The sequence below is a fragment of the Perca flavescens genome, chromosome 6 (genome assembly GCF_004354835.1).
Source record: "Perca flavescens isolate YP-PL-M2 chromosome 6, PFLA_1.0, whole genome shotgun sequence".
Lineage (NCBI taxonomy): Eukaryota > Metazoa > Chordata > Actinopteri > Perciformes > Percidae > Perca > Perca flavescens.
Window position 1 is genome coordinate 35,067,245 of NC_041336.1, and position 27,397 is coordinate 35,094,641.

Sequence of the window (27,397 nt, forward strand, 5' to 3'; positions counted from 1 at the left end):
GGGTGCCCGCTATCCCCGTTATTATTTGCGCTAGCGATTGAATCACTATCAGCTGCTCTAAAAATGGAGGAGGGACTTGGGGGAAAAGAAAGATGGGGCATAAAACATCAGGTTTCGTTATATAGATATATATAGAGATCTGCTTCTCTATGTAAGTGACCCTTTGGCAAGCATCCCACGTAACCTGACTTTGTTGAACTCTTTCGGTCGTCTGTCCAGATATAAGCTAAATATCTCTAAACAATTAGCTGTAGACATATCGCCATCAACTATACCCTTTAAAATAGCCAACACAGGATTTAAATACCTTGGCATTACAATTACACGATCCTTACGAACAATGCGAGAGCAAAATCTTACTTCATTAACAACGACGGTCAAATCTGATTTACAAAGATGGAATTACCTGCCGTTGTCCTTGGCCGGTAGGATACAAATTATAAAAATGAATGTGTTACCAAGATACTTGTATCTTTTTCAATGTCTGCCCATTTTCCTTCCCAAATCCTTTTTCACAGCTGTAAATGACATTATTTCATCATTCATCTGGGCTGGTAAACAGCCAAGGGCAAGTCGTACGCTGCTTTGTAGGGATAGATCGGCTGGGGGACTGGGTCTACCCAATCTAATCCGCTACTACTGGGCAGGCAACGTCCATAAGATAATATCTTGGTTTACTTCCCCTCAATCCAGTTGGTGCTAGAGTGAGTCAGCCTCCTGCTCCTCGTCGCTGTTAGCTTTAACAATGTAGCACCTTGCCCTTCTCCCTGTCAAGCTTTACCTCTAATCCGGTTGTTGTTGGAACTCTAAAAATTTGAACGCAAATAAGACGCCACTTCGGATGGCTCACCCTCCCTCTAGCAACTCCTATTTGCAATAATCACCTGTTCATCCCAGCAAAGATTAACCCACGATTCTCAATTTTAGAAAACAAAGGGCTACGTAGTTTGGGAGACCTGTACATTGATGGTATATTTGCGAGCTTCAACCTATTAATCTCTACCTTTAATCTACATAAATCAGACTTTTTCCGGTACTTCCAGTTATTCATTGTTCATTCAACAAAAAGGGTTTCACCATGAGCTTGCGATTGCAGACTTTATAACAGTAACGTTATCCAGATTATGATGAAGGGGGGAAAATGCTCCTGGGACCATTTGCATTCTTCGCACCAAAGCAGTGGACTGTATGAATAACTTCTGGTAGATGCTTCCACTTTCTTCCGGTATTGCCGTTGAGTGGAAGGTTCCAGTGCCGGGAGTACCTCTCCATATCAGTGATTTGTGTTTGAAGCGAGCACACTACCTTCACTGACACAATGCCAACATAAACAAAATCAATCTTACCAAGTGCAGAAGTTGCGCGTGGGTTCGGAATGTCCACCAGTCCTGGGCTCGTTTGAGGACGAACGGCGAATACACCGTCCCCTCCCTGAAGAGGGACAGCTTTTGAAGGACGAAAAATCCGCAACTCCGACCGTAATCGCAAGGCTACAAGCAGCGAGCTTAGTAATTATTGATTAATAGTCTACAGTTTCACCCCAAGGTTACAGGAGACTTTGGTGATATAAACTCTACCCGCGTAAGCGCGATACGAAATATATTCAGTGTTAAGCACTGCCTCTGGTGGTCGTAAGGATGAAATATGTTTGCATGTCATGTAAAACTGTGCAGATGAGTTTTTGAAAAATAGTCAATCATTATATGCCGTTTCGATTAACAGAAAAAATCATACAAACAATACTGTTCGTAGTGTACAGATATATGAAATATTTCCATTTATTTCAGGATTTAAAAATGAAACCTACACAATGATAGTTTGTTAAAAAAATGTAAACATGAGGGGTCCCATGATATTAGGCACCCATTTAACAGTTAAAGCCCTTATCCAGAAGTTCACTCAATTAAACAATAATCTCTTCCTCATTAAGTCAATAACCATGTATTACATATATGTGGGATAGAGATGAAAATGGCAAATCCAGACACAGACACAAGAATTGGACAGATGAGTAGTTGAACAATATATCATACAACGTGTTTCTCCCCACATTAACATTTGCTTGTCAAGACAGTTAAGGCACAAAGTGAATTAAAATCCTAAAAAAGGCATCAAAGACAGCTAAATGGTTGAAAGTAAACTGCTCATGCTTTAGTGACACATTAGTACTACTATTAGTGGTGTTCTCCTGAGACAGCTTAATAAAATGTTTTATAATCAATTGTCTTCTCACCTCAAGTCAGAAACACTTTGGAGAAGTGAAGGAGCTGGAAAAACTCAGAGATCTTGTTGTGCACAATTATTACACAATGCTTTGAGTAAAATACTGCAGGTTTGGCAGCATGAGTTAAGTAGTAGAAAGTAATTTCCACCAGGCATTAGCTTCCTTTTTGTGTGTGCAAAGGCAGAACATTTATATATATTATTTACTTATTGTACTTTATTTATTTTAAAGAACCAAGTTGCTAATTAGGTAAAGATATTCACAAAATGTAAGTATACTGCCCCATACACCCTGCAAAATAGCTGCATTAACACTGGAAAAGAAAGTAGGCGAGTTACCCGTGATATTTTCACATATATAAAGTCTTTGAGATAAAAAATACAAATTAAAATTCCAGGTGGAGTCTCACTATTTAGAAAGCCCTGATAAAGTCCACCAATTCAAAATGTTGCATGTAGAGAAGCACTGCCAGACTGAGAATAAAAGGCTTTCCTGAATACAGGCAGTGCTAGTTGAGTGGTATCTCTATGATGTCCTCTTCGATGATCTCCCCCTGTGGGACGGGCACATGTTCTGAAAGGCTCTTGCAGCTCAGCCCTGCAAAGGGGCTGCACCAGGATAAAGAGAATGGGCCACCGAACGCCATCTGCATGGCCTCCCAACACGGCAACTTCCCCCACTTTCCTGTCTCTCCCTTCAGACGCTCGATTCCCTGGAGAAGACACAACAATGAGGGTCTGAGGTGAACAGAGCTGAGCTGGATGTCTTTTTCTATATGCACAATCGCAACTATCGCACAAAGTTGATGACTAAAGCCTTATTCACACGGGACTATTATTACCAGGGGTCCTCATTTGATTTAGAAATCTCCACCGCGACTGTGTTTTGTGCAGCACATTCGCACTGGATAAGAAAAGTCTGTATTTCACTGACATGGCAGATTCGCAGGGGATTAAGATCATAGATGACCTCTGCAAATATTATAAATAACTAAGTCCCCAGGTAATACTAGTCCTGTGTTTTATATATATATATATATATATATATATATATATATATATATATATATATACTCATTTGCTGTATGTATGTTATAGGAGTTATCCTGTCCATATTGGCCATAAGCAATCCCTTCCTAGTGTGACACAAAGTACAGCTGAGGCTGATGGGAATGTCATTAGTTTTGCAGGTATTTAGTCATAAGCTAAGGTATTACAATTTTTTTCGATTGCTAAAGACAGTGGGCACAACTAAAGCCACATGTGCAAAACTCTAACTACAGTCTGCACAGCAGCAGTTTATTTATTTTTTGAAAGAAAAAGGGGACAATACATATTAATGAACATTTTCACAAATGTTAATATGCCAGATTATAGCCATTGGCTAATTTCCATCTGCAGACCCGCTGGCAGGTTGGTTTTACACACAAATTAATAAATACATACAGATACACTATATGCAGACTATATACAAAGAGACAAGGACAAGAACAGTGATCACATCATGTTAGAACAAACAATAACAACAAGAGTGGACAACAAGGGACATATAGAAAACAGGAAAGCATCGACTTTTGTTTTATAAAATTGCTCAGTGGTGGAGGCGCCAGACCATGTATAACCTTGTAGATTAGGCATGCTGATTTAAATAATTTGAAATTAACAAAATTAAAAAAATTATATTTATCTAATATGTTGATATGACGAAGGTTTCTTGTCTAATATTTTCAAAGCTCTTTTGTAGCATACTTCAATTGGCCCAATAGCTGCATGACTTGTATAAGACCAACTAGTGATACAGTACTCAATATGAGCTAGTATCATAGAATGCAGAAATGTAATCGCTGCTATATCCGTTAACGATGTACGAATATGTCTAAAATTCCGTATATTAACATTTACCGTTTTCACTACTTTTTTAACGTGTTTTTTAAAGGATAATTTAGAGTCTATTAACACTCCCAAATATTTAAATTCCTCAACATTAACTAATTCATGTCCACCCAAGCGAACTTTTACTGCGGCCACGGTTGTTTTAGGTTTACTAAAAAACATTGATACGGTCTTTTTAACATTAAGGCACAGGCATGAATCATTCAGCCATGTTTGTAAGTCATTTAAGGTTAATGAAAGCTGATGGGCTGCATCACCAGCACTTTTTGCCTGTGTAAAATTTACCATATCATCTGCATACATAATCGTGTCCACATTTTTGCACACATTGGGCAAGTTATTTACATAGAGTGAAAATAGCAGTGGACCTATAATTTATCCATTTAACAGTTTGATTACTAAAGTTAAATGTTAACAGTCTGGACAAGAGCTACAGTATCAACAAAAACAGCCGCAACATAACTGCTTTTGTCTAAATAAGACTTCACCTTCGCAACAAAAACACAGACAGCCGTTTCAGTTAGGGTGAAGACAACGAAATCCGAATTGCATTGGGTGCAAACCCGGAATGGAATTATTAAGATAATATAAGTAATAATAGAGTTAGCGACCCACTTTTCTGCTATCTTTGAGAAGATAGGGAGTATGCTAATAGGTCGATAATTAGCAGGATATAATTTTTCAACCGATTTATATATTGGTATGACATTTGCCACCTTCCAGCTCAAAGGGACGACTGCCTGCGTGATTGATAAATTAATAAGATGGGTCACCAAGATACAAGATTTATAATGCTTCAGATATCAATTGGTATCAAATCCAAACACATCCCTTGCTTTAGAACTTTTCAATTTTGAGAAGATGAAGATATGTTTTTTACATAATTTTCTGTAATTATTTGAATATTAAACTTTGAATTTTGAGTTAAGGCATCTATATGCTATCTATAATGTTGCCACTATTTTGTTAGGAATCACATGAAATAGAAAACAGTTGTGCAATTTCATCAGTGGTACTTTGTAAATACTCATTCAATTTAGTTGCTAGGCTGAGAGGCTCTGATACCAATTCATTGGCAAATTTGAGTTCAAGGTCTTTATCAGCATTTACCAAGAAGTTTGTTTATATTTTCCCAAATTAGCTTACAATTTCCTTTGGCACCATTAATTACAGTCATAAAAAAATGCCATTCTCAAAGTTTGTGTGACTTTATTCCTTGCGGATACAAAATTTAATCAATCAGTAATTAATCCAGATTGTAATGATTTTTTAAGTAATTTGTCTCTGAGTGTCATAAGCTGTTTACACTCACTTTTGATCCAAGGCAAGGAATAAACTTGTTTCTTTAAATGACCCACTTTCTGAAACTGAGAGAGAAACCCTTTAATAGAGGAGTATAGTAGATCACAACATTTATTAGTGTCATCACAAGATAGTATGCTAGACCAATCAAGACTATTTAGAACCTCAGTTAAACATTGTTCTTGGCTCTTTGGAATAAATGTTTGTTTTATATTGGTGCAATATACTAACACTTCTCAATTGTTTTTTAGTCAGCTTTCTATAAAAGAATATGGCAGTGTGGTCAGACAAGCCAGTCAAGAAATTGTATGTTTTTATCATTCTATCTATTTTATCTATCAGAACAACAGGATCTGTTGGTCCATTTTATATATGTCAATTGGGTGTGAAAGATTAATTGAAATCGGTTTGGAATGTGCACTTGTGTGTCACTCAAGCGTCAGCGCGCCCTGATGACTAGAAGCAGAGTGCACTTAGCAAAAGATGTACAATATGTTATCTAATACAATTATCAATGTTAACAAGGACTTTTTCCAGCTCTTTTTTCTCAGCGTTAAGCTGCTATGTGAGAGATGCAGTTGTTTAAGTTGTTAGGTGTGTACCTACTCACCGCAGGAGGTGGTGGTACTCTGTAATGATGAGTTCTGACCCATTTCTGGCACTGCTTAGGCTAAATTTTGGATTGCATTTTTGCAAAGAGTGCAAAGAGTTTGGATTTTGTCCTCCATCTTTTGCAGTGTAGTTGGGAAAGGATCTTTTCATGGCCAGTATAGACAGGAGTGGTTACTCTTTCAATGTACATAAACATATTAGTTCTGATTATTTTGTTTTACAAGAAACACGCCCAAAATCAATACTTTACAACATGACTTACATGCACTTTAAAAATAAAGAATAAACCCCTGCGGAAGAAGCAAACAAGTCAAATGGTGCATGCATCCTGTTACGCACAAAGCTCATTCATTCATAATGTTTGGTTAAATGTGAAACAGCAAAAAAAGAAATCAGAAAAAAAATGAGGTGCACTTTACCCCTTCAAATTGAATTCAGCATGCTTGTGATGTGTTAAGGCCCCAACACACCAAGCCGACGGCCAAGAACTAGTGGCGATGAACGCCGACAGAAACTACAGCGGATGGCCAAGTACCAGGTACATTGTGCGCATGAGTGCAAGGAAATAATTCTCCATACCAGCAAGCAGCAGTAATCTATAAGTCATTCTAAAAGGAAAACCAGATACAAACGTTGCTATGATACTCACAACAGTTTTACTGCAAGAATATTTTTCAGCAGCGTGGGAGTTTGAACGTCAACTCAGGGCTTAATTTGAGCCGGAACACATGTTCCGGCACCTCCGACGTTGGATTCGGAACCTTTTTTATTGGATCCGGCACCTCCTGTCTCACCAGGAAAAATGTATCGCCTAAATGAAAAAAATAAACTACTGTTTGTGTAGTGTTCAATGTTGTTATCTGTTTTGTTATTCCCCACTGAAGTTCCACAAAACTCTTGTGTTTGCATTTTCGATGCGTTTTGAGGTGAATTTTCAGGGTAAGACGGAGGGGGAGAGGGACGGAGGGAGGGGAGGCACTTCAACAGCACGGTGCTGCACTTCTAGTGACACAAGCGCTTGTACTGGTTGAGATTGCTGTTATAGCCTCATTTCAGTCAAGGGAAAAATTTCAAAAAGACAACAAAGTTTGCTTAACTTATTCAAATACGCTGGCCAGTTGGATACCAAACAAGCAAAAATTGTTTCTACCGATCAATAATGTGGAGACCATGGTGGATTTTTTGGTTAATTAACACTGCTTGTGAAAACGATTGTTGCAGTGTATTTTTTTTTTTTTTACATTTCGCAGCAATGCAGTGCATGTTCTGAAATAAAAAATAAACATTGCCCTGATGTACACACAGCGTTGTTTAGGTTTTTTTAGTCAGCAAAGCTACTAGGCAGTGTAATTTTTTTTTTTTGCACCGTTACTTTCAACCCCCGTTTTTAGTCGCGGGTTCCACCTGAGCGCTACGGGACCTCCCACTTTACAAATTAAGCACTGCGTCAACTGTAACGCTACATAAGTGATAACAGCGTATAGTTCCTTTTTAGCAACAGTTTGCTTTATTTGCAATTGTTTCTCAAAAACATATGTCTAACAATTACAAGGCCATCTGCTTTTATTTCTCTGACAAACTTTACAACAACAAAGATCCATTTGAAGACACGGAAGACTGTTTATTTTACAAAAAATTATGCATAAATGTGACAATGTTTACCTGATGTGGTTATTGACAACAGTTAGTGTTTTGTTGTGTAAAAGTGATCTTCACATAGTATATCTGTATAACGTAAGATATGTTTTGGCCACTGTTTTATCAAACTGTTCTTTGCACATAAGACTTTGTTTTTCATAGAATTTTATTTACGTAGGCTAAATACAACACTTGCAGCCCTGTTGCACCAGCTGTGCGTAAGTTCTATCTTAAGTTACTTTACACACATGTAAAGTCCACACTAAACAAAACGTTGAAACTAGTTAGTTTCACTGCTTCCCAGCAGTTATGTCATTATAGTTAGATTAAATTGTGACATTATAATAACAAACACATGATGATAGCCTAAACTGGGAAACTGTTATGATTAACGTTAGTAGCTGTTAATTAAGGTTAACTAACCCAACTGCTGCCAGCGGTCATATGGAGGATATATTTATTCATAATTCAAATTTAAAGTCCAAAGAGAATAGGAAGCAAGATCAAATTAAAAATATTATTTTACTGCGCTACTAGGAAAAATCATGCCATAATTGAATTTAAAATAGAAAAAGGATAATTTGAAAATGTAAAGTGCAATGTAAAAAGTCAAATTTAACTCAAAATGTGAAATGGAAAAGCTTAAATGGAAATACTTAAATTAAAATCTCAAATAGAAAAAAGCCTTTGCACTTTATAATTAAAAATGTTGGGAAGCACACTGAGCAGCATCTCGCTGCAGCCCGTGGGAAGGCAGGGCTTGACATCAAGCCAGCCTGGTAGCGAAGCCTCTTGTTTCACATTTTCAGTTTCCTTTTTTCCTCTCTCATTCGGCTTAAAGCCAAAATGTTCCCACACCGGAACTGAAGATTGCGGCTTTGTAAATCCATTGGGACTCATTCTTCCTAACTGGCTGTAGATGTCACGAAACAAGAGGGCCTATAAGGCAGTGGGTTCACATCTTCTCTTGACCTGTCGCTATCCTCTGTGTGTGTGTGTGTGTGTGTGTGTGTGTGTGTGTGGAGACGCTGCCTGAGCCCCAGAAAGCAGACGAGATGACAGAGGCGGCGCGATCGACTAAAATGTTGGTAACATTAATTTGTATGTCAAAATGAATATATTCTTTATTTTCAATTATAAAAATTATCAATCGCAATATATTGCGTCACCAAAAGCTACCAAGCTCATTTTCATATATTGTGCAATAAGTTCATATATTGACTATTGCGACCGGCCTGTCTGTGAGTCATTGGTTGACATGTGACTGAAATATACATATGAGTGCACTATTAATAATAGTCCCATGAGAAAGTTGCCTGTAAATGCCAAACTTTTCATTTAACACTCGAAAAGGGGAAGTTTCATGTGTTTGACATGCTATTTGGACTACTATCAGTGATGGTCAACATTACATTCATTTTTCTAAGTTTACTTTTTATGTTACCCCTTACAAAAAGGGTCAAAAGACAAATCTAAGGGGTTGTGATAATTAATGGGAGAGCAAATGAGGAAAAAAAAGAAATTTATGCGACACAAATCTGTGATCATATTTTGGAGAGTTTTGATTCAAACACTTATTTAAATGAAACCATGTGATAAGTTTAGAGGGGAAATGACCTTTCGGAAATCAAATGAACGAAAAAGTACACAGGCCCAATTACAACATAAAAACTTCACAGTTGTTGCATGAAATGTCGTTTGTGTTTCCTACATTATCAGTTTCTATCATCTAATGAGAAACAAGAGGCTTGATGTCAAGCCCGCCTTCAGCGAGATGCTCCTCAACTCAGTGTACTTCCCAGCAGTCCATAAGGTGCCTCTGCACCCCTTTTGTTTCAGACCCTCCCACCAGCCTTTGGGTCACACCTCCGCTTTCTGTCAAGTCCAAATGGAAATCTAAATTTAAATCGAAATGGAAAAGGTGAATCTTAAAATGTCAAAGGGCAATTGCCAAATGTAAAATTCAAAAGATAAAATGGAAAATTATAAAGTGCAAAGGCTAAAATAAAATAATTTTTTTTTCTATTTGAGATTTTAATTTAAGTATTTCCATTTAAGCTTTTCCATTTCACATTTTGAGTTTCAGTAGAGCAGACAGCTCTGCAGAGTCATGTAATAACGACTTTATGACTATTCATAAACAGATTTAGGAGCGGTGGTGTGCTGGCTAATGTTCGTTAGCTAACGTTAGCTTGCTACTTCCACCCACCTAACATGCCATCATGCTACACAGAAAATGAGCCGAACAAAGCTGTCACTCTGGCGATAGCAATGTGCTAATGTAACAAGAGGTCATGAAAGAAACATTATGTGTTGTCATATCTCGATCTTTTAAAAGACATGTTTATGTTGAAATAAATACACCTACACAAGTAGTTATGTATCGCGTTGTACATTTGGTTGCCATCTTATGGACATAATGTGCAAAATTAGATATTCCAATTATTCAAACCTATGTGTTTTTTAGAAGGAACATTCAAAAGTCCTTTTTGGCCAGGTTTGACAGCTCTTATGTGTATTGGATAGATCAGATGAAATGATAAAGAGAAGAGCCTTCTGTGTGTGCTCTCATAGTCATTTGTTTGCTTTCCTCACTACTGTTATTAAGCTGAACAGTCAATCAGATGGATTGGCTATTCAGCTAATGGCTGATGACGATTGGCCCAAAAAAAAAAACGTGCGGTACACACCGAAAAACTAGGGCAATGGTCTGTCACCGTTGGTCCAACTTGGACTGAGGGCCTCCTTGGTATGTCAGGGCCTTTAAGCTTGATGGGACAGCTAATGTGCCTCTGTTAGCTTACCTCTCCTCAAGATTACAAAGAGTTGTCTGCTTCAGAAAGCTTTCGGCAGAATGAGTTATCACAAAAGCAAATGCATGTGTAGAGAAAACAATGCATGGGAAATATGCACATTACAAATAGTAAAGTTGGAATAGAATGAAAGACTCACTTAGTGGAAATTTAATAATGCAGGGTGTGAGCGGACTGTATGCAGGGAAAGCAGAATATTTTCTCTATTCTTTAAACATAAAAATTGAGGTTGAAACATTTTGGTGAAGTAGGCCCTTCACAATGCAAGAGAAATAAAAACATTAGAAAGAAGCATACCATTTTGCATTGCAACAGAGAGGTATTTATTCTCTGTGCATGTGCTGAAATATTTTCAGAATATTTTGAAAGAATTAAAACTTCTGTATAAAACAAATCATCTCTATCACCAAGAACCAGAGAGACTTGGCATCATCATACCAGCAGTGTTACAAACATAAATCAACTAACCTTCAACTGTACCATGCATTAGAAAACAAAGGATACAGTACATACATATCATGTATACAAAGAAAAGACTAAAATGTACATTTTAGAACAGAGCAATTCACACAGGAGAAATCTGAAATAATAAATACAAAGTGCGAATTAGCATATTTAGTACTTAAAGCACCCATATTACGCTCATTTTCAGGTTCATAATTGTATTTTAAGGTTATACCAGAATAGGTTTACATGGTTTAATTTTCAAAAAACACCAAATTTTTGTTGTACTGCACAACTCTCTCTCACTGCTGCAGCTGCTCTTTTCATCTTGTCTCTGTTTTAGCTACAGAGTGAGACCTCTTTTCTTCTCTTATCTTTGATTGCACTCGCACATGCGCAGCAGCTCAGATGTAGATCAGATGTCAGCTAGCTCCATAGACAGTAAAAGAAAGGTTGTTTCTCCAACTTCTGTCAGTTACAAGGCAGAATTAGCTGGCTCTAAACGAGGGCGCACATGTAAGTAGTTCTTTTGTAGATTATGATGTGAATTTATGCGTGTTGTAGCAGTGCTTTGCTATTGAGAACAATGCTAATGCTAACGCTGGCACGCAAACGCTAGCACGCAAACGCTAGCATGCTAACGGTTGCGGTTAGCCAGCTCGTTTTGGCTTGTGACGTAGAAAGCCGTGCAGATTTTGAACAGCTCACGCGGAGACTGATGGCAGGACACATTCAAAAACCGTATCTCACTCTAAACAGCATGGATGGATTTTTTTCAAAGTTTGTAAAGCACCAGACACAAAATAACAATAATAAAGTGAATTTTTTCATAATATGGGCACTTTAATAGTGTAAATATGAATGATGAAAATTAATACTTTGTTAAATGCAGTAGTGCAGAAATACAGCCAAACTAATATCCCGCTGCTGTATAACAAGATGTATGCAGAGCAATACATTTTTAAACTATGCTTCCCTTTCTCCACACAGGTTTTCATATTTTTCAATTTTAACACAGAGCCGGTGTCCTTTTTTGAAGAATTTCATATCAAAGTTTTTCTAAATAATCAGGTAATTTTGGAAGACGCTCACATCAATACACACACACACACACACACACACACACACACACACACACACACACACACACACACACACACACACACACACACACACACACACACACACACAGGGAGGCCAATCCTTTCCTCAAAAAAGGGAGAATGAGCATATGTTAAAATATGATTGTTGACAGCCTGCTAACTCTACCGACAAATCTAACAACCATTGCTTAAAAGACATGAAGCTGACATATGAATTATTTAATTTCCTCCTTGAGCATTGGAAGAATGATTTAGGAAAACCTGCCAAAACCAAAGCAAGCTGGCTTTTTGATTCTGAATTGATTCCGTTTCGTGGGACGAACAGAAACTTCCTGGCTTTTGGTAGGGAAAAAAACCCATCTCTGTCCTCTAACAAAGTCTTTGTTCATGTCAAGCATGTATCGGAGAGGAATCAGGTGAAGTCCCACACTTGGGTAAAATGTAGATATTTAAGTAATTAATATTTAATATTTAAGTAAAAACACATGATTAAACTGTAGTGTGAATTATTTGGCCTTATTTTTATGCAGTTTTCTCAAAGGGATCCTTCACTCATCATGTAAAGCTCAAATACAACACTTGTGGGACTTTAAACAAGTTTTATTGTATGGTAAGATACTATCTACTTGTCTCACAGGTAAGCTGTGGACACTTTGAACACCACCCATGAATTTACCACTTACATTTTTCACAGGGGGTTCGGGGGGTTATTGCAGTATTACAGTCAATACTGGGTATTGCATGCATTTAGTGAATAGGGATACACCATAAAAATTATCCCAAGGAAAGGGAAAAACAGGCCACTTGGGAATCGATATTGGCAGGTGTGAGTTAAGATATCAGGAAAAAACATGGGATTGGTGCATCACTAATTGTAAGAATGAGTGAAAGAAGCCACAACTTTATTCTAGCAGAACAATAACTTTTTCTGCCCAACTGGATGTATCTAAAATATTTTCACAAACATCCACAATAATGATAGCAAACTGTTCCTTTACAGTGCTTTATTTGGCACCAGGTCTGACAAGAGGATGATTTAAAGGGTAAATTCATCCAAATTACAAAAATACATATTTTCCCACTGACTAGTATGTAGCCATGCAGATAGTTTGGGTTTTATTTATCCTGGATTAGAATTTTCTGCTCTCACCCTTGTACAATAGAGGTGAATGAAATTGTGTTTGCGGTGCTTCCACGCTTTGAAAAATATCGTCTGTAAAAACTCAAGAGCAAATTTTATATCCAGAAACAAATGCCTTGTTACTACACATATTTCACTTAAAATAAATAATTTACTATCTACCAAAGAATAGTCCATGTGAAAACTGTTGGAAGTGAGGTCTGTGAATCACTCTTAGTAACCAAGATATCAATTCTGCAAAATGATATTGCAGAGTTTCCCCAATGACATTTTTGCTTTTATGCTTTGACCAAAAATTAATTATAGTTTAAACAATTTGTCTATTGAGTCACTCAAAACAAAATTATTCTAAAACATATTTGATAATTGTTTAATAATTTCTTAACCAAAATAGACAAAGCAGCTCTTCAAATGTGAAATTATTTTATGTTGTCCTTTATGGTAGTGAATCGAATATCTTATATTTTTAATGTAAAACTTCGTTGAACAAAACTTTTTTTTTATATTCTCTGACATTTTATAGATTAATAAAATTAAATATTTGGCAGATTTATCAATAATGAAAACAATTGTTAATGGCAGCCATATATTAAATTCCATTCTCTTCCATTGTGTTTTCAGCACCCAAAACTAAAACCATCAGCATGTCCAGGAATAAGTGAGTGTTTTTTTGGAATTTAACTGAACTAACCCTTTAGGGGAAAGAGTAAACAGTGCAAGAAAAGAGAAGTTCTGATACAACAGCAACAGACAACAGAAATAGAAACCGCTCATAAAAGAAACAGATGTATCACAGTGTTTCAAAACAGGATTCACAAACTGAAAGTGCTTTCTTTTTCTCTGCAACTCAACTTACTTAAGGCAACAAAAAATAAAACAAAGCGCACAGATGGCAGAACAAAAAGCAGATGAAAAGCTGTCAATGGCTAGTGTGGGAGGTAAAATATACATCATTGAAAGCCATAGGTCAGCTCTATGGGCTGGGAAGGTTTTCACACTTTGGTTTTGACCTGGCCGCCTCGTTCAATGCGCTGAGCTCTCACACCACATACTGGTAGGTCTCAGCCTTCCCATGGTCAGGGGTGGAGAAGGGACTAAACCACAATAAGGAGAAAGGGTGTCCAAATACCGCCCTCATGTTCATCCACTTAGTTTTTTTAGCCCATCTTCTCTCTTCCTTTTTCAACTGCTCTATGCCCTGAAAATGAGAGACAACCAAACTTCAATTGGTGTGCTTTTATTACCTTGTCAGTAATCATAAACCAAATCCCAAATAACTTATTTTTTGGCCACTAAATAAAAAAAGACAAAAGAAAATTGTAACCTTTTCTAAAAATCATCCAGGTCACAAAACCAGTATTTCAGTGCATTCTCTACAAGCATAATGTAGCTGCTTGTCCTATTGTCTTTCCCTCTGTGTGTTGTTCAGTACCCTACCCCTACATGTCAAAGCCCAGTCTCCTTGATTAAAGGATCAAATGTCTCCCATAGGAGTCAGATGACCTAGAGTTGCAGACAAAAAGAAGTTCAAAGCAGGAGAGGGAGTTTGGTTTGATGAGCTACAATACACAGGCACACCAACAGGCTAAATGATTTTAGGTTGGCACCAAACTACTATAGGGCGTACGGATTCCTTATTCTACTGATAAATGCCATTCCATGAAAATACATTTGTATTTTTGAAGTAAATCACTTAGTGGCTTTACACACTAACCACTACTGGCTGTAGAAAAAAGCCATTGATTTCATGAGCAGATTGTTCCAAGCTTAGCCAAGATAAAGGAATACACCTTTAACGCCTAAGGGTTTAATCTATGGCCTTCACTACTGACTTTTGAGATGACCCCTGATGTGGGGTGACACCAGCATACAAAATTATTATTTTTTTATTTGCATTTTATGAAAATTATATAAATTGGTAACATAATATTGCTGGAGTTACGCATAAAGAAATTTAAAATGACAAAATAAGAATGAAAGAAATTAGAGGGAGGGGAATAAAAAATGAGACAAAGAATTGCTGATTACCTAAATATCAGTGTGTAAATTATGGTTGGCTGGTAATATGATACATTCAAGTCAAAGGATACATTAACGATGGGGTAGATATACACACACAATCACATATAATCACACATACATCAATACATATGCACGTGAGTCTGTGCGCATACATGCTTACACATATTCACACACCTGTGTGTGCATATGTTATTGCATTTATGTATTTCTTCAAGAAGATAGACATACAACTAATATCCCATTATTCTCTTAGTTATCACAACTAACAGGAAGATCATTAGCAATGTGCATTGTATACCTCATTAATTTTTCCTATCTTTTTCAAAGATATAAACTCGATTTCTAATTCTCTAGTATTTTTTTTTTCCCATTCCATATATTTAATTTACAAGATACTTCCATTTTATGTTAATCAAGTTCTTATCTTTTGCTAGCTTTATCACTAGGAACAAGTGAGTCTTTCGCCTCGATCTTTTCAGGTATTTTGTGGCCCAGTAATAAGATTAGTTGGTTTTTATTTACAGAAATGAAAAAACGTTAAGTTCTGGGGAGATCACGTGACCGACGGATCGCATGGCTACTCAGAAGTGAAGCTCTTAGCCCCATCTCCGCATTTTCTTTAAAAACAAGGTCTATTATTTTTTACTCAATGTCAACTGTTTCGTTTATCACCACGGTAACTTAGTGAAATGTCTGGAGGAGCGAAAAAGCAGACCCCGCAGCCGTTTACCCGAGCAAAGAATTGTGCCAACTCTGCTAACATGGCATCGGCTAGCGAGGTTTCGGATGCTAACGCGGACATACGTATGGAGGTGGTCATGGCCAGGGTTCTGGAAAGACAACAAAGTGGGCTTCAGTCAGCGGTCTGCATCGCAGTGAAGGAAGATTTAATACAGCGACTAGACGAGGCGCAGAAGGACAGCTGATTCTCAGGTGTCTGAGATACCAGAACCGTCAGGCAATTATTCAGGGGGCGAGACAAACACAGCAGGAAGGCCCAATTCGTGATTCCAACGCAACGCTGCGCTTTAAGCCTGATTACAGCGCTCTCACTGTACAACGGCGCCAGGGATTTATAGGAGTACAGCGTAAGATACATGGTAAAGGCATCCCAAACTTTCTCATTTATCTGGCAACTCTGAGAGTAAACCATGGAGGGAGAACGTTCACATTCACTGCACCTGAGGAAGTGGACAAGTTCTGTCAGCATTTGGATACGAAGGAAAGAGACGTGACGCCCGCGCTGCATGCTTCACGACCGGACCGGCAGCTGTCATTGGGCCCGGAGGGCGGCGTGGTGGTTGTTTGATGAGGCTGAAAACATGACGGACATGGACTGCTCAATTTACAACGCCTAAGAACATGATAAACACTTAACATCTTATAATCTATATTTACTACTCTTACATGGTTTATTACCCACATAGGCTGTTTTAGAGCGTAATAGCTGGTTGAATCATAATGTATGAGCTTGGGAGCCGAGTTATACGGAGCATTTGATTTGACTGCATTTTATAAGCTATGTCTATTACTCCTACACGGCTGATTTGTTTTTCATACAGTTTACTTCAGAACTTAATAGATGGTTGGGACTTAGTTTTAAGGTAAGTTCTAAGTTTTTTTTGTAACATTGTTCATGTTTAACATAGGAAAGCATTAGACCTGTTTCAGTTAACCAGTGACTTTAGACAGGAGCGGCAGTTTTGAGCTGAGTTTATGTGCGAGCTGCGTTTGATGCAGCCACGTATCCTACAGAGAGGGAAGGGGTTCTGCAGTCTCAGACGGTTATGGGATTTATTTTATGTTTTGTGTTTTCACCACACTGTGCTTAGATCTAGCAGCTCACCATTTGCTACAAATTTATCAGTGAATTCCGGCATGGTACTCGAGACATATATACATGTGCATTTTGAAGATGGCTGAACTTTCAATCCTTTCTGTTAACATCTGGGGGCTAAACGGGCCGATCAAACGAGCTAAATTCCTGGACTATTTAAGAAGGAAGAAAGAAGATTCAAGAATCACATTTACGTAAAAGAGATATAAATAGTCTACAAAATAAATATTTCAAAGGTCCTGCTTCATCTAGTGACGACACCGAAACCAAGGGCTCCATTGTATTGCTGTCACGGAGATGCACACTCACTGTACACTGCATGAAAAGTGGGATTTTGGTCAGTAAGTGGCACTGTATATTGTCGTGGAACTTCAGGTTTATGACTGTACATGGCAATTTGCAGGCAACACCGAAAACTGCCGTGAATTGTCGGAAATTGACGTGGGCCTTGCTTGGCAGTTGTCCCCCCATGACACCCCCCCTCCCCCTAATTCTAGGGGAGGCTTAACATGTAAATGAAAATTCTGTGAGCTATACAAATGCAAATCACGGTAGCAGCAGGGGGAGTTTTACCCCAGGTGACATTTTTCTAAAAGGTATTAAAGGTGCCCTGCCACATGTATTTCATTACTTTGTGGTAATGTCTGAAGTTCTACCATGGATTCTGTAACATTTTTTTGTGAAAAAAATGCCTTGGTTACCTTGTTTCAAGCCATTCTAGTGTTATATAGAAAGCCTACAGGAAGACTCCGCTCGATTTCTGCCAGTTCTCATTAATATTCAACAAGCTAAGCTGTTTGAATGTGATTGGCTAACAGCTAGCCAATGAGAGCCTGGCTGTCAGAATCCTTTACCCAGCCCAACTTTGCAAGCTAATGAATAGTAATGAGCTCAGGCAATATGATGTCCGACTGACCAGCTTTTGTAATTGGCCTGATTTCTCTGCTTATTTCTTTTTAGTGGCTAGAGCTGACAAAGGAGGTAGCAGTTCATTTTCACATTCGCAACATAACACAAACACATATGGACCTAACATATTTCAGAAAATTAAAGTAAAAACGGTTTTGTATGGCAGGGCACCTTTAACTTCATTTTAAACTTTAGAAAATCTCTTAAAATAGAGCAGGCTCAGTATAGCCTAATTGCAGACTCTTAAATGTTAGCTTGAATTGATTTATTTAATGAAAGTATGCTAGATTAATTACTGTGTGACCAATGTTATGTAAAAAAGATACACAAAACAATTTATTTCAACAATTAGTTTTAATCAGGCTTTGCCACAAAGGTAAAATGTGCATTTCATGCAAACAACATCATAATCTTCTAGAGCTCAACCACTGTGCATAGTGGCATGACTACAGTGACCTTTCTTTGGTCTTGCTCATCCAATATTGTCTGGTGGAATGGAGACCAATTAATGGCACCACTGTACAGTTTTCTAAGAGAAGTATTTCTGCTGACACCAAAACACTGTGCTTCACATAGCGCATATTAGCTTTGTCATTGCATGACAAAGTCCCAACCATATGTCTTCTTAAAATACTGGCAAATTCAGTACCATATTTACATGTCCATGGCATATGAAGCTGTTGGCTCTGCTGAAATGGCCTCATAATCTGGACTTCAATTGTCCTATTGTTATTAAACTTTCCCAGTATTCTTCCACACCAGTCTGTGCGCTGTTCGCGTCCTGCTGGTTAATCTCATATCCTCTTTCTTCCCCCTACCCCCGCCTTCACTGCTTTGATTTGAAAAATGGCGGAGGGAGATGAGTCCTCCAAAGTATGGGAGTATTTCAGCCCAACTGGTAAAAGAGTTGTCTGTACACTCTGTCAAACTTCACTTGCTTATCACGGGAGCACAACCACGCATCTAAAAAGGAAACACACAGGAGTTGTTGCAGGTTTTTTATTCTCCTCCATGTCACCTCCTGGGCTATGTATAGATGCACCCACAGAAAAGGAAAAGACAACGTAAGTATATGATTAATAATGAAACGGCAAGCTAGTCTGTATTGTTTATTAACTTTTAAGAAGTACAATGACTGTCTCTGGATGTTAAACAGGCTACTTAGACTTTGGCAGTAATGTTTTAAACCCCACCATGCATGCAAGTTTAAACGCCTGCTTTCAGCACGATTCATTTAGGCAGAGCTAAGCGGGGTGAGTTGCTTTATAAAAGTGTATTGTTTGGTCTTGTAATTTACAGGAAGCTGTACGCCATCTTCACAACTCAGAGACAAATTGTAGGCGCTACAAACCGGAGCAAGGATAAGAATAACCTCGCCTCATGTGGCTGTGACCTTCTATTTGCTTGGAGCTATTCATTCATTCAGTCCAGATTTACATTATGCTGATAATGATGCCATTGTGTGTAATTTTCTCTTTTATCCTTCCTTGTTTAATTTTACTGACTTAAGTTTTTTTTATTCATACCACTCTCATTTAATTGTTTTCCAGCTGCCTGTAAGACATATTACAAGACAGCACGCAGGAGCTTCAGGTAGAAACAACCAGATCTGGCATCGCGGGCAGAAGCTGTGAAGAGTTCGATTGAGAAGAAAAGAGGGTAAGATTAGATCCGTTTTTGGTCAATGTGAATATTTTTCAGGTGCATTCATAGATGTGTTGTGTCCATATGCAGTGCATCGCGCAATACTGATTGTCTTTATTGATTGATTTTACAGCTGCAGGAAGCGAGACAGAGTGTGCTGGCTGCGGGTGAGGTGGCCTTTTGTTAGTGCACCACCATAGACCTGATGATCCGAAATACAGGGCAAAGCACCACAGACGTCTGCAAAATGGACTGAATTCAGACAGAATGCCGCCAGTTACCTACAGCTCTGAGGCGGCCGCGGCAGGCAGATAGTTGACGGTTCTGTAGGAGTTGGCTTGGGATATTTGTTGTGTGTGCTGTGTGTTGCCTATGCTTTGTACATGTTTTGTGTTAATAAAGCTCTATCTTTGAATAAACAAATCGGCAAACTGGCAAATAATTTCCCTTAGCATAACAATGACATGAATATACAACATAGCATATATGAAAGGAAAAAAAAAAAAGAAAAAAGAAATTATATATATATATATATATTACTATTACAATGACCCAAGGTGACCAATAGCCTAACCCATGACAGACCTGCCAACCAATCACAAGAGATTTTTCTTGTTTAAAAGTAGTGGTTTCATCCAATACTGAACGGAAATTCAAGACAGGCCAGACATTCTCTGGCCAGGCGCGGTGTCGCTGCTATTCATATGCTTAGCACCTCCGTGGGGAGCTTTCCACATACGTCATGGTTCGTTTCTGTCAATATGTGGCACAGACGAACGCAATGTTCACAGGCTGTAAATTGTCGTTAACTGCCAAAAATTAGGGGGACTTCCTGGCGTTTACGGGGACGAAAATCCCACTTGTCATGCACATCACACATCGGACATGTTCAATTCAGTTGTGGAATCCCACCATCTTACAGATATATGGAGAATACACAACCCTAAGTAGCAAGGATTACACCTTTTTTTACACACATCACCGCACCCACTCCTGCATTGATTACTTTTTGTGCTCCAGTGAACGTAAGGCAATGTTCCACACCATAGCAATGGAACCAGCATGGTTGGAACTGTCTGATCACAATGTGCGATAACCACATTCCATTGTGATATGTTAGGAGAAAAATCTAGAAGATGGCAATTTAATAATTGCCTTCTCCAAAACACAGCTTTTGATACAGAGTTTAGAGCCAAACTAGCAGAGTTTATATTAATCAATACTGACTCGGTTTCGGACCCGGCGGACATCTGGCAAGCCACTAAAGGATTTATTAGAGATTTCACATCTTCCTTTGCAGCAAATTAGAAGAAAAAGAGAGAGGCAAGGATTGCGGGGTTGGAAGAATGTTGTAAATCGTTAGAGCAGTCTCTGAAAACGTGCTTTTCTTAACATACTCTTTTAAGTCACAAATCGAGCAGAGCTAAATGACTTGCTAAAAAGGAGAGCTGAATTCATAATGCACAGAGTGAGGCAAAATTACTATTTTAATGGTTGTAAACCAAGCAAATTGCTAGCTCTGAAATTAAAACAAAGAGTACAGAGCTGCTATCAATAGCATCCGTATGAACTGAGGTATCTCAACCAATCCTAAAGATATCACTGCCGCTTTCCAATCCTTTTATTCAAAGTTGTATGAATGCAATGCGCATCCAACACTGTGCCAAAAGTTCCTGAAAGAGCTAAACCTGCCTCTTCTTGACCCAGAAGAGGCAGAAGAACTGGGTCAACCTATTACGTTAGTGGAACTCAAATCAGCGTTAAAAACAGCTAAGAAAGGGACAACACCAGGGTTGGATGGAATTCCATCAGAACTCTTACTACAGTACTTTGACACACTAGGACCTATCGTTTTACAAACTTTAACCTTGGCTGTGGAGAGAGGCACCTTTCATCCACAAACCATCACTGCACTAATTTTGGTCATACACAAAAAGGGCAAAGATCCTACGGAGTGCTCGAACTAGCGTCAGCGTCATTGGGACTGATATTAAACTTTATTCCAAAGTCTTGGCACTATGCCTAGAATGCTTCATTGAGAAGCTAGTACACCCCGACCAATCAGGGTTTATACCAAAGCGTCAAGCTGCAGACAATATACACAGATTATTCCATGTAATAGAAGAAGCCAAAAACCTAACAACGGCAGCAGTTTTATCATCGGACGCAGAAAAGGCTTTTGACCACCTAGAATGGAACTACTTGTGGCAAGTAATGGAGAGGCTTGGTTTGGGAGCCAAATTCATTGACATGGTACGTACTTTATATGCAAATCCCACAGCCATAGTCTCAACCAATGGCCGGCATTCACAGTCATTCCCCATCGCGCGGGGCTCGCGACAGGGATGCCCACTCTCTCCCATGCTATTTGCGATCTCTCTTGAACCATTAGCCCAGGCCATAAGGCAAAATAAAATATGTAATGTCCAGATTAAATCCAATAACAACTCAATATCATTATTTGCAGATGATATTTTACTGTACATATCTGACCTTGAAGACTCTGTTCCAAAAATCCTTGAGATCTTCAGTGAATTTGGCTCAATCTCCAGCTATAAAATCAATTGGAATAAATCTAATCTGCTCCTGTTGAACGAAACAGGTGACATCAACTGTTAGTGATACAATACCAACCCAGAGCAAACTTACATATTTGGGTTTCACCATTTACCCATCGCTACAGCGAGTTGTCCGGGACAACTATGAAACTATATTAGGTTGTGTTCGAAGAGATCTGACTAATTGGTCTGCGCTTCCAGCATCGCTATGGTCCAGGATTGCTGTTGTTAAAATGAACATAGTTCCTCGTGTAAACTTCTTAAGTACAATGATCCCCTTACCCCCACCAATACATTTCTGGAAGAAACTTGATACCGTAATCCGGCAGTATATTTAGAATGGTAAACAAGCTAGGCTAAAATACTCTACCTTGCAGCGTACCAGGAACACGGGAGGCCTGGCCCTCCCCAACCTTGAGGGCCCGTAGTCTTTCAGCTATGGGCCCTCAGAGTGTGGATGGACCCCTCATCTACAGTCCCATGGAGAGAAATAGAGCAAAACCTCACTGGAAGTTTAAGACTGCAAGACCTCGCCTTTGCAGGTGTGTGTCCAAAAAAAGTGTATGATTGCCTATGGCCCTATTATCACCAACACATTGACCAACTTTAAACAGGTGGAGGAGCAACTACGCTACACCAATAAGTGGCATTTGAGCACCCCAATTTGGCACAAGATGCACTTAATGTCTGGTAACAAACCTCTTGTTTGTAACCAGTGGAGTGAGAGAGGTATTTATAGTCTAAACCAAGGTTATTCAATGGGGAAGGTATGTTGAGTTTTGAAGACCTGAGAACTAGCTTTGAAATCCCTAGGACATCCTTTTTCCTTTATCTTCGCTTAAGGTCAGCCCTAAAATGTTATGGAGTACCATGGGGAAACAGTCTTGAGACCCACCCAATCATTAAATGGCTTGTTGATTTTCCTGCGAGAGAATTAGTGTCCGGGATTTATGCTAAATAGTATCCGTAGGAGAACTCCCAATACTAAAGAAATGGGAGCGAGAGGTGAGCCCAGAGGGGAACATAATTAATTAGGAGACAGTTTGCGACAGCATTTCCCAGTGTTCCCGGAACCCAAATCACCAGCAGATCCACTTCAACATATGCCATAGGACATATTGGACTCCTCAGAAGAGATACGTCTCTAAAGCCATTCCTACTTCCTATTGCACGTTCTGTCAACCTGAACAAACTGGAACTTTCCTGCACATGGTCTGGGAATGTGAACAGGTGCATGAGTTTTGGAATAAAACAACATCTATAATATCTGATGTGATAGGATATCGAATTCCTACTGACCAGATTGTTTTGTTACTTAATGATGACTCTAAACTAGCCCCACTCGCTTTGTATAAAACAGTGGATGGCGTATTTTCTGGACATAGTTATGCTTGAGGTCTCTACAGCAAGGATTAACAAAGCTAAATCATCTACTATAGACCTATGGAAAGGTGCAGCAGCACAAGTATCAGTCCTAATGACCTCAGGATCACCAGAATTGGAGGAGAGTGACTAGGCAAGGTGTGATTTCTGTTTTTGTTTATTTGTTTTCTTTTCCTCGAGACCGCAGAGGGTGGGGGGGCAGGGGGGGTTGTTCCTGTTCGAGTGTGTTTCTCTGTTCTGTTGTTTAAAATGAAAAAATAAATAAAAAATGTATCTAAAAAAAAAAAGAAATGTGTATGTTCTTTAATAGTATTTTCCCAGAAGCCACTTATACCTTTACATGACCAAAATGTATGACTGTGGTTTGCCATCGGCTCACCGCATCCCCTCCAACATCTTGAAGTAAATTTGCTTTGCATTTATTAAATTTGGGGTCTCAAAAGGTCCCATGACATGGTGCTCTTTGGATGCTTTTATATAGACCTTTTAAATTCAGCCTTGGTGCAGAATTACAGCCAATGGAGCCAGTCCCACAATGAGCTTAAGGATGTGCCATTTCTGTGTCTGTAGCTATTGAGGAGGAGAGAAGGGGGGGGGTGACCAACTACCACTTTGCTCGTTTGAAAGCCATGATGTCTCTCTATCATGGGTGGGCCAAATTCTCTGGGCGGGCAAAGCAGAGAAAGGGGAGGTAAGGGTGCTGAGCAAGATTCCAGATCGGCCCATCTGAGCTTTCATTTTTTCAAAGGCAGAGCAGGATACCCAGGGCTCGGTTTACACCTGTCACCATTTCTAGCCACTGGGGGACCATAGGCAGGCTGGCGGAATGCATATTAATGTTAAAAAACAGTAGACAGTAGATGAGGTTTACCACTTTTTTGGTGCCTGTATTTTGATGTCCTGCATCCGATACCCAACCATTAGGATGTACTGGTCCAAAGCCTTGAAAATCACTGCCATCACTGACCAATTCACATGTGCCAGATTCTTCAAACTGAGGGGAGCAATAAAAGTGGTTATTGATCATGATGTGCCAGAAGACCTGAGAATGTCGGACAAATTCTGGAAGGTGAGGCCTTTTCTGGATTGGATTCTGCGAGGCTGCTTGTCTCTGAATCAACCTGATTGCGCATCTATTGATGAGCAGATGATTCCTTTCACAGGAGCCTTTCCGTGCAGACAATATCTGCCAAAAAAGCCAAACCCAGTTGGCATAAAGAACTTTGTTTATGCTACAGCAGATGGCATTGTGCATGACTTTGAGTTGTATCAAGGCACAGGTTCACTGATTGAGAAGGTCGAAGAACCAGAGGGCCTGAGTTTGTGAAGCTTAGTCATTGAGCGTCTGTGCCAAACTCTGCATCGTGGCACAAAGGTGTATTGTGACCTGTTCTTCACCACCATCAAAGGTGCGCAACGAATAATGGAGAAAGAGCTGTACATGACTGGTACAATAATGAAGAACCGACTCGCTGAAGCGAAGCATAAGTTACCCAGTGACAAAGCCATGAAAAACGCAGGAAAAACATCAGATGTTTCCGCTGAAGATGGAAAGTTGTGTGTAGTGAACAAACCAGTATTGCTTATTGTATCTCTGTTGTTCATGGTACACAGCCTGAAGACACCTGCCAGCTTGGACAAAAAAGTGAAACAATATGTCACTGTCTCGCGACCAAGCATTGTCCGTGAGTACAACATCAAGATGGGTGGAGAGTTGATTTGATGGATAGAATGATAAGTTACTATCGCATGAGCACCCGTACGAAGAAGTGGAAAACGCGGATGGTAATGCACTTCACGGATCTAGCCAACTGCTGGCTACTGTACCAAAGAGACCATGCAATATGTGCTGGACCAAAGACAAGACCCATCCAGTTCCTTCAGTTCCGCATGGAAGTGGCTAAGATCCTCTTGGCCCAGCATCACGGTGCAGATGCAGACCTTTCAACACAGTCAGAGGAAGAAGAAGATTGAAACCGGGGAGTGAAACGTCATGTGACAGAGTTGCCCCATGTCTCGGTCCGCAGGAGGGCTAATGCCCACCTCCCAGAGATGATCGGCCTGAAGAATGCAATGCGCTGCAGACAACTAGGATGCACTGAAAGAACCCGAGAGCGTTGTATGACCTGCAAAGTTTTCTTGAGCTTGCAAACCGAGCGCAACTGTTACTCAACCTTTCACACATAAGTTATGGCAGTGATTCTCAAGGTGTGTACATGTTCCTTGGTTCCTCCATGTTCTCCGACTCCGTAAAGGTCAATCAATCAGGTGACCTCTGGGCCTCTGTAAGCAGGCCTGGTCCTTCAGTGCTCAGTTATCGCAGCCTTTAACATGTTCCCTTTTTTACATTACCAATGCAAAATGTCACATGAGCTACTCACCTACTATGTTTTTTCTTTTTTTCACTATGATGTTCAAAACACATTAGTAGCCTAATGCAAGAGTGACTATTTAAAATGCTTTGAATGTTTTATATTTTGTTACAGACATACAATGTCATCCTGCAACTGTTTTGCAGCATATCAAATGTTCCAAACACTATTTTCCTCCTCTGAGTTGGATCTCCCTCGCGCTGGACTCCGTTTCACTGAGCATACTAACACTTAGAAAATAAATAAATTGCATTACATCAGTGAGTTCAAACTGCTTATTGTGCGTAATTTGGATTGACACTGAGATGCATGTTGTTCTGTAACTGGTGTGGCGCTGCCACTATTTTCTTGATTTCCACTTCAACATTTTTTGGAGTGAAAGAGACATTACATTTAGCTTTTATCATCACAGGTAACAAGCTAACCATTGCAAAATGTTGTGCTAATGCTGGGAACAGGCAAATTCTATCTTTACAGTTGTATCCATATGATGCGACAGACTTAGGTTAATATTTCACCAGGTCTGAGGGCTAGAGGGATGTGTTAAGTAGACCCCATAAAGTTATCCTACAACAGATTTTGATATTGTACTGTAAGGATGGTAGCTACGGGACATTGAATTCATAAGATTTAACAATATTGTGTTAGGGACAGATCAGATGGCCAGAGACTTGAGACTTGACTTGGACTCGTGGCAAAAGACTTGAGACTTGACTTGGGATGTTTCTCAATCTCAAGAATGCAAAGAACAGACTTATGTTCTTGGGGAGAACGTTCTTGCTGGCTGTTCTTGGAAGAATGAACTCGGAAGTTCACAAGCACAGAAAACACTGTTAACAGTTTGAGATGATGCTTTCTTCCTGTTATTGCTCAACACTCCCAGCACAGAGGCTACCTGCAGGGCTCCAAAATACCAGCTAGAAATAAAAACCACAACAATATAACCACTTTGTATTAAAACAATCTCCGGACAAGAAAACCTCATAATGCTACAACTATTGCAATAATATTGCAACGTGTGTGTGTGAATTTAGCAAAGATTTTCGCAAGACTGCCTACATTCGAAATCTAAACCGTTCATTTCTCGCCTAAAATGTTCTCGGAAGTGAATTTAGTGATGAATAAGATGGCGAAAATTGTTAAAATTGTCCCGTTTTTGGGCTGAAATGAATGTTGGGATACAGGTGCTGCAAAGTTCAAACAAGTTGCCAACCAATACATCCTTGGTAAAATGGGCGTGTCAAGAACATTTCCGGGAATCTTGACGGTTCTCGGTGAAATGCGAACTTGTGTATTGGGACTTGGCAACACGAGATGACGTTTCACAGGGACACAAGAACACTAGTCAATAGAAGAACAGAGATTGAGAAACGCCCTTGGACTCAAGCTCAAAGACTTGAGACTTGACTTGGACTTCCAAAAAATTACTTGTGAACATCTCTGGTAGCCAGGGGCGCCGTATAGGGGGGAAAAGTTAGGACAATTCCAAGGGCCCATTAAAAA

The 27,397-nt window shown here is 39.3% G+C and overlaps 1 protein-coding gene across 6 annotated transcripts in view; it reads right to left on the reverse strand.

Moving 5' to 3' along the window:
• Positions 1-2,272: 2,272 nt before the first annotated feature.
• LOC114556676 (palmitoyltransferase ZDHHC3) overlaps positions 2,273-27,397 on the reverse strand; it is an 89,809-nt gene continuing 64,684 nt past the window's right edge. For 3 of the 6 annotated variants that reach the window (XM_028579682.1, XM_028579683.1, XM_028579684.1), the window contains exon 7: positions 2,273-2,936. In XM_028579682.1, the coding sequence (XP_028435483.1) occupies positions 2,733-2,936 (204 nt within the window). In that variant the 3' untranslated portion in view covers positions 2,273-2,732. Of the gene's footprint in view, positions 2,937-12,078; positions 14,368-18,523; positions 18,901-18,928; positions 18,964-27,397 lie in introns of those variants that run through there. The other 3 variants (XM_028579685.1, XM_028579686.1, XM_028579687.1) reach the window with 3 other exon arrangements.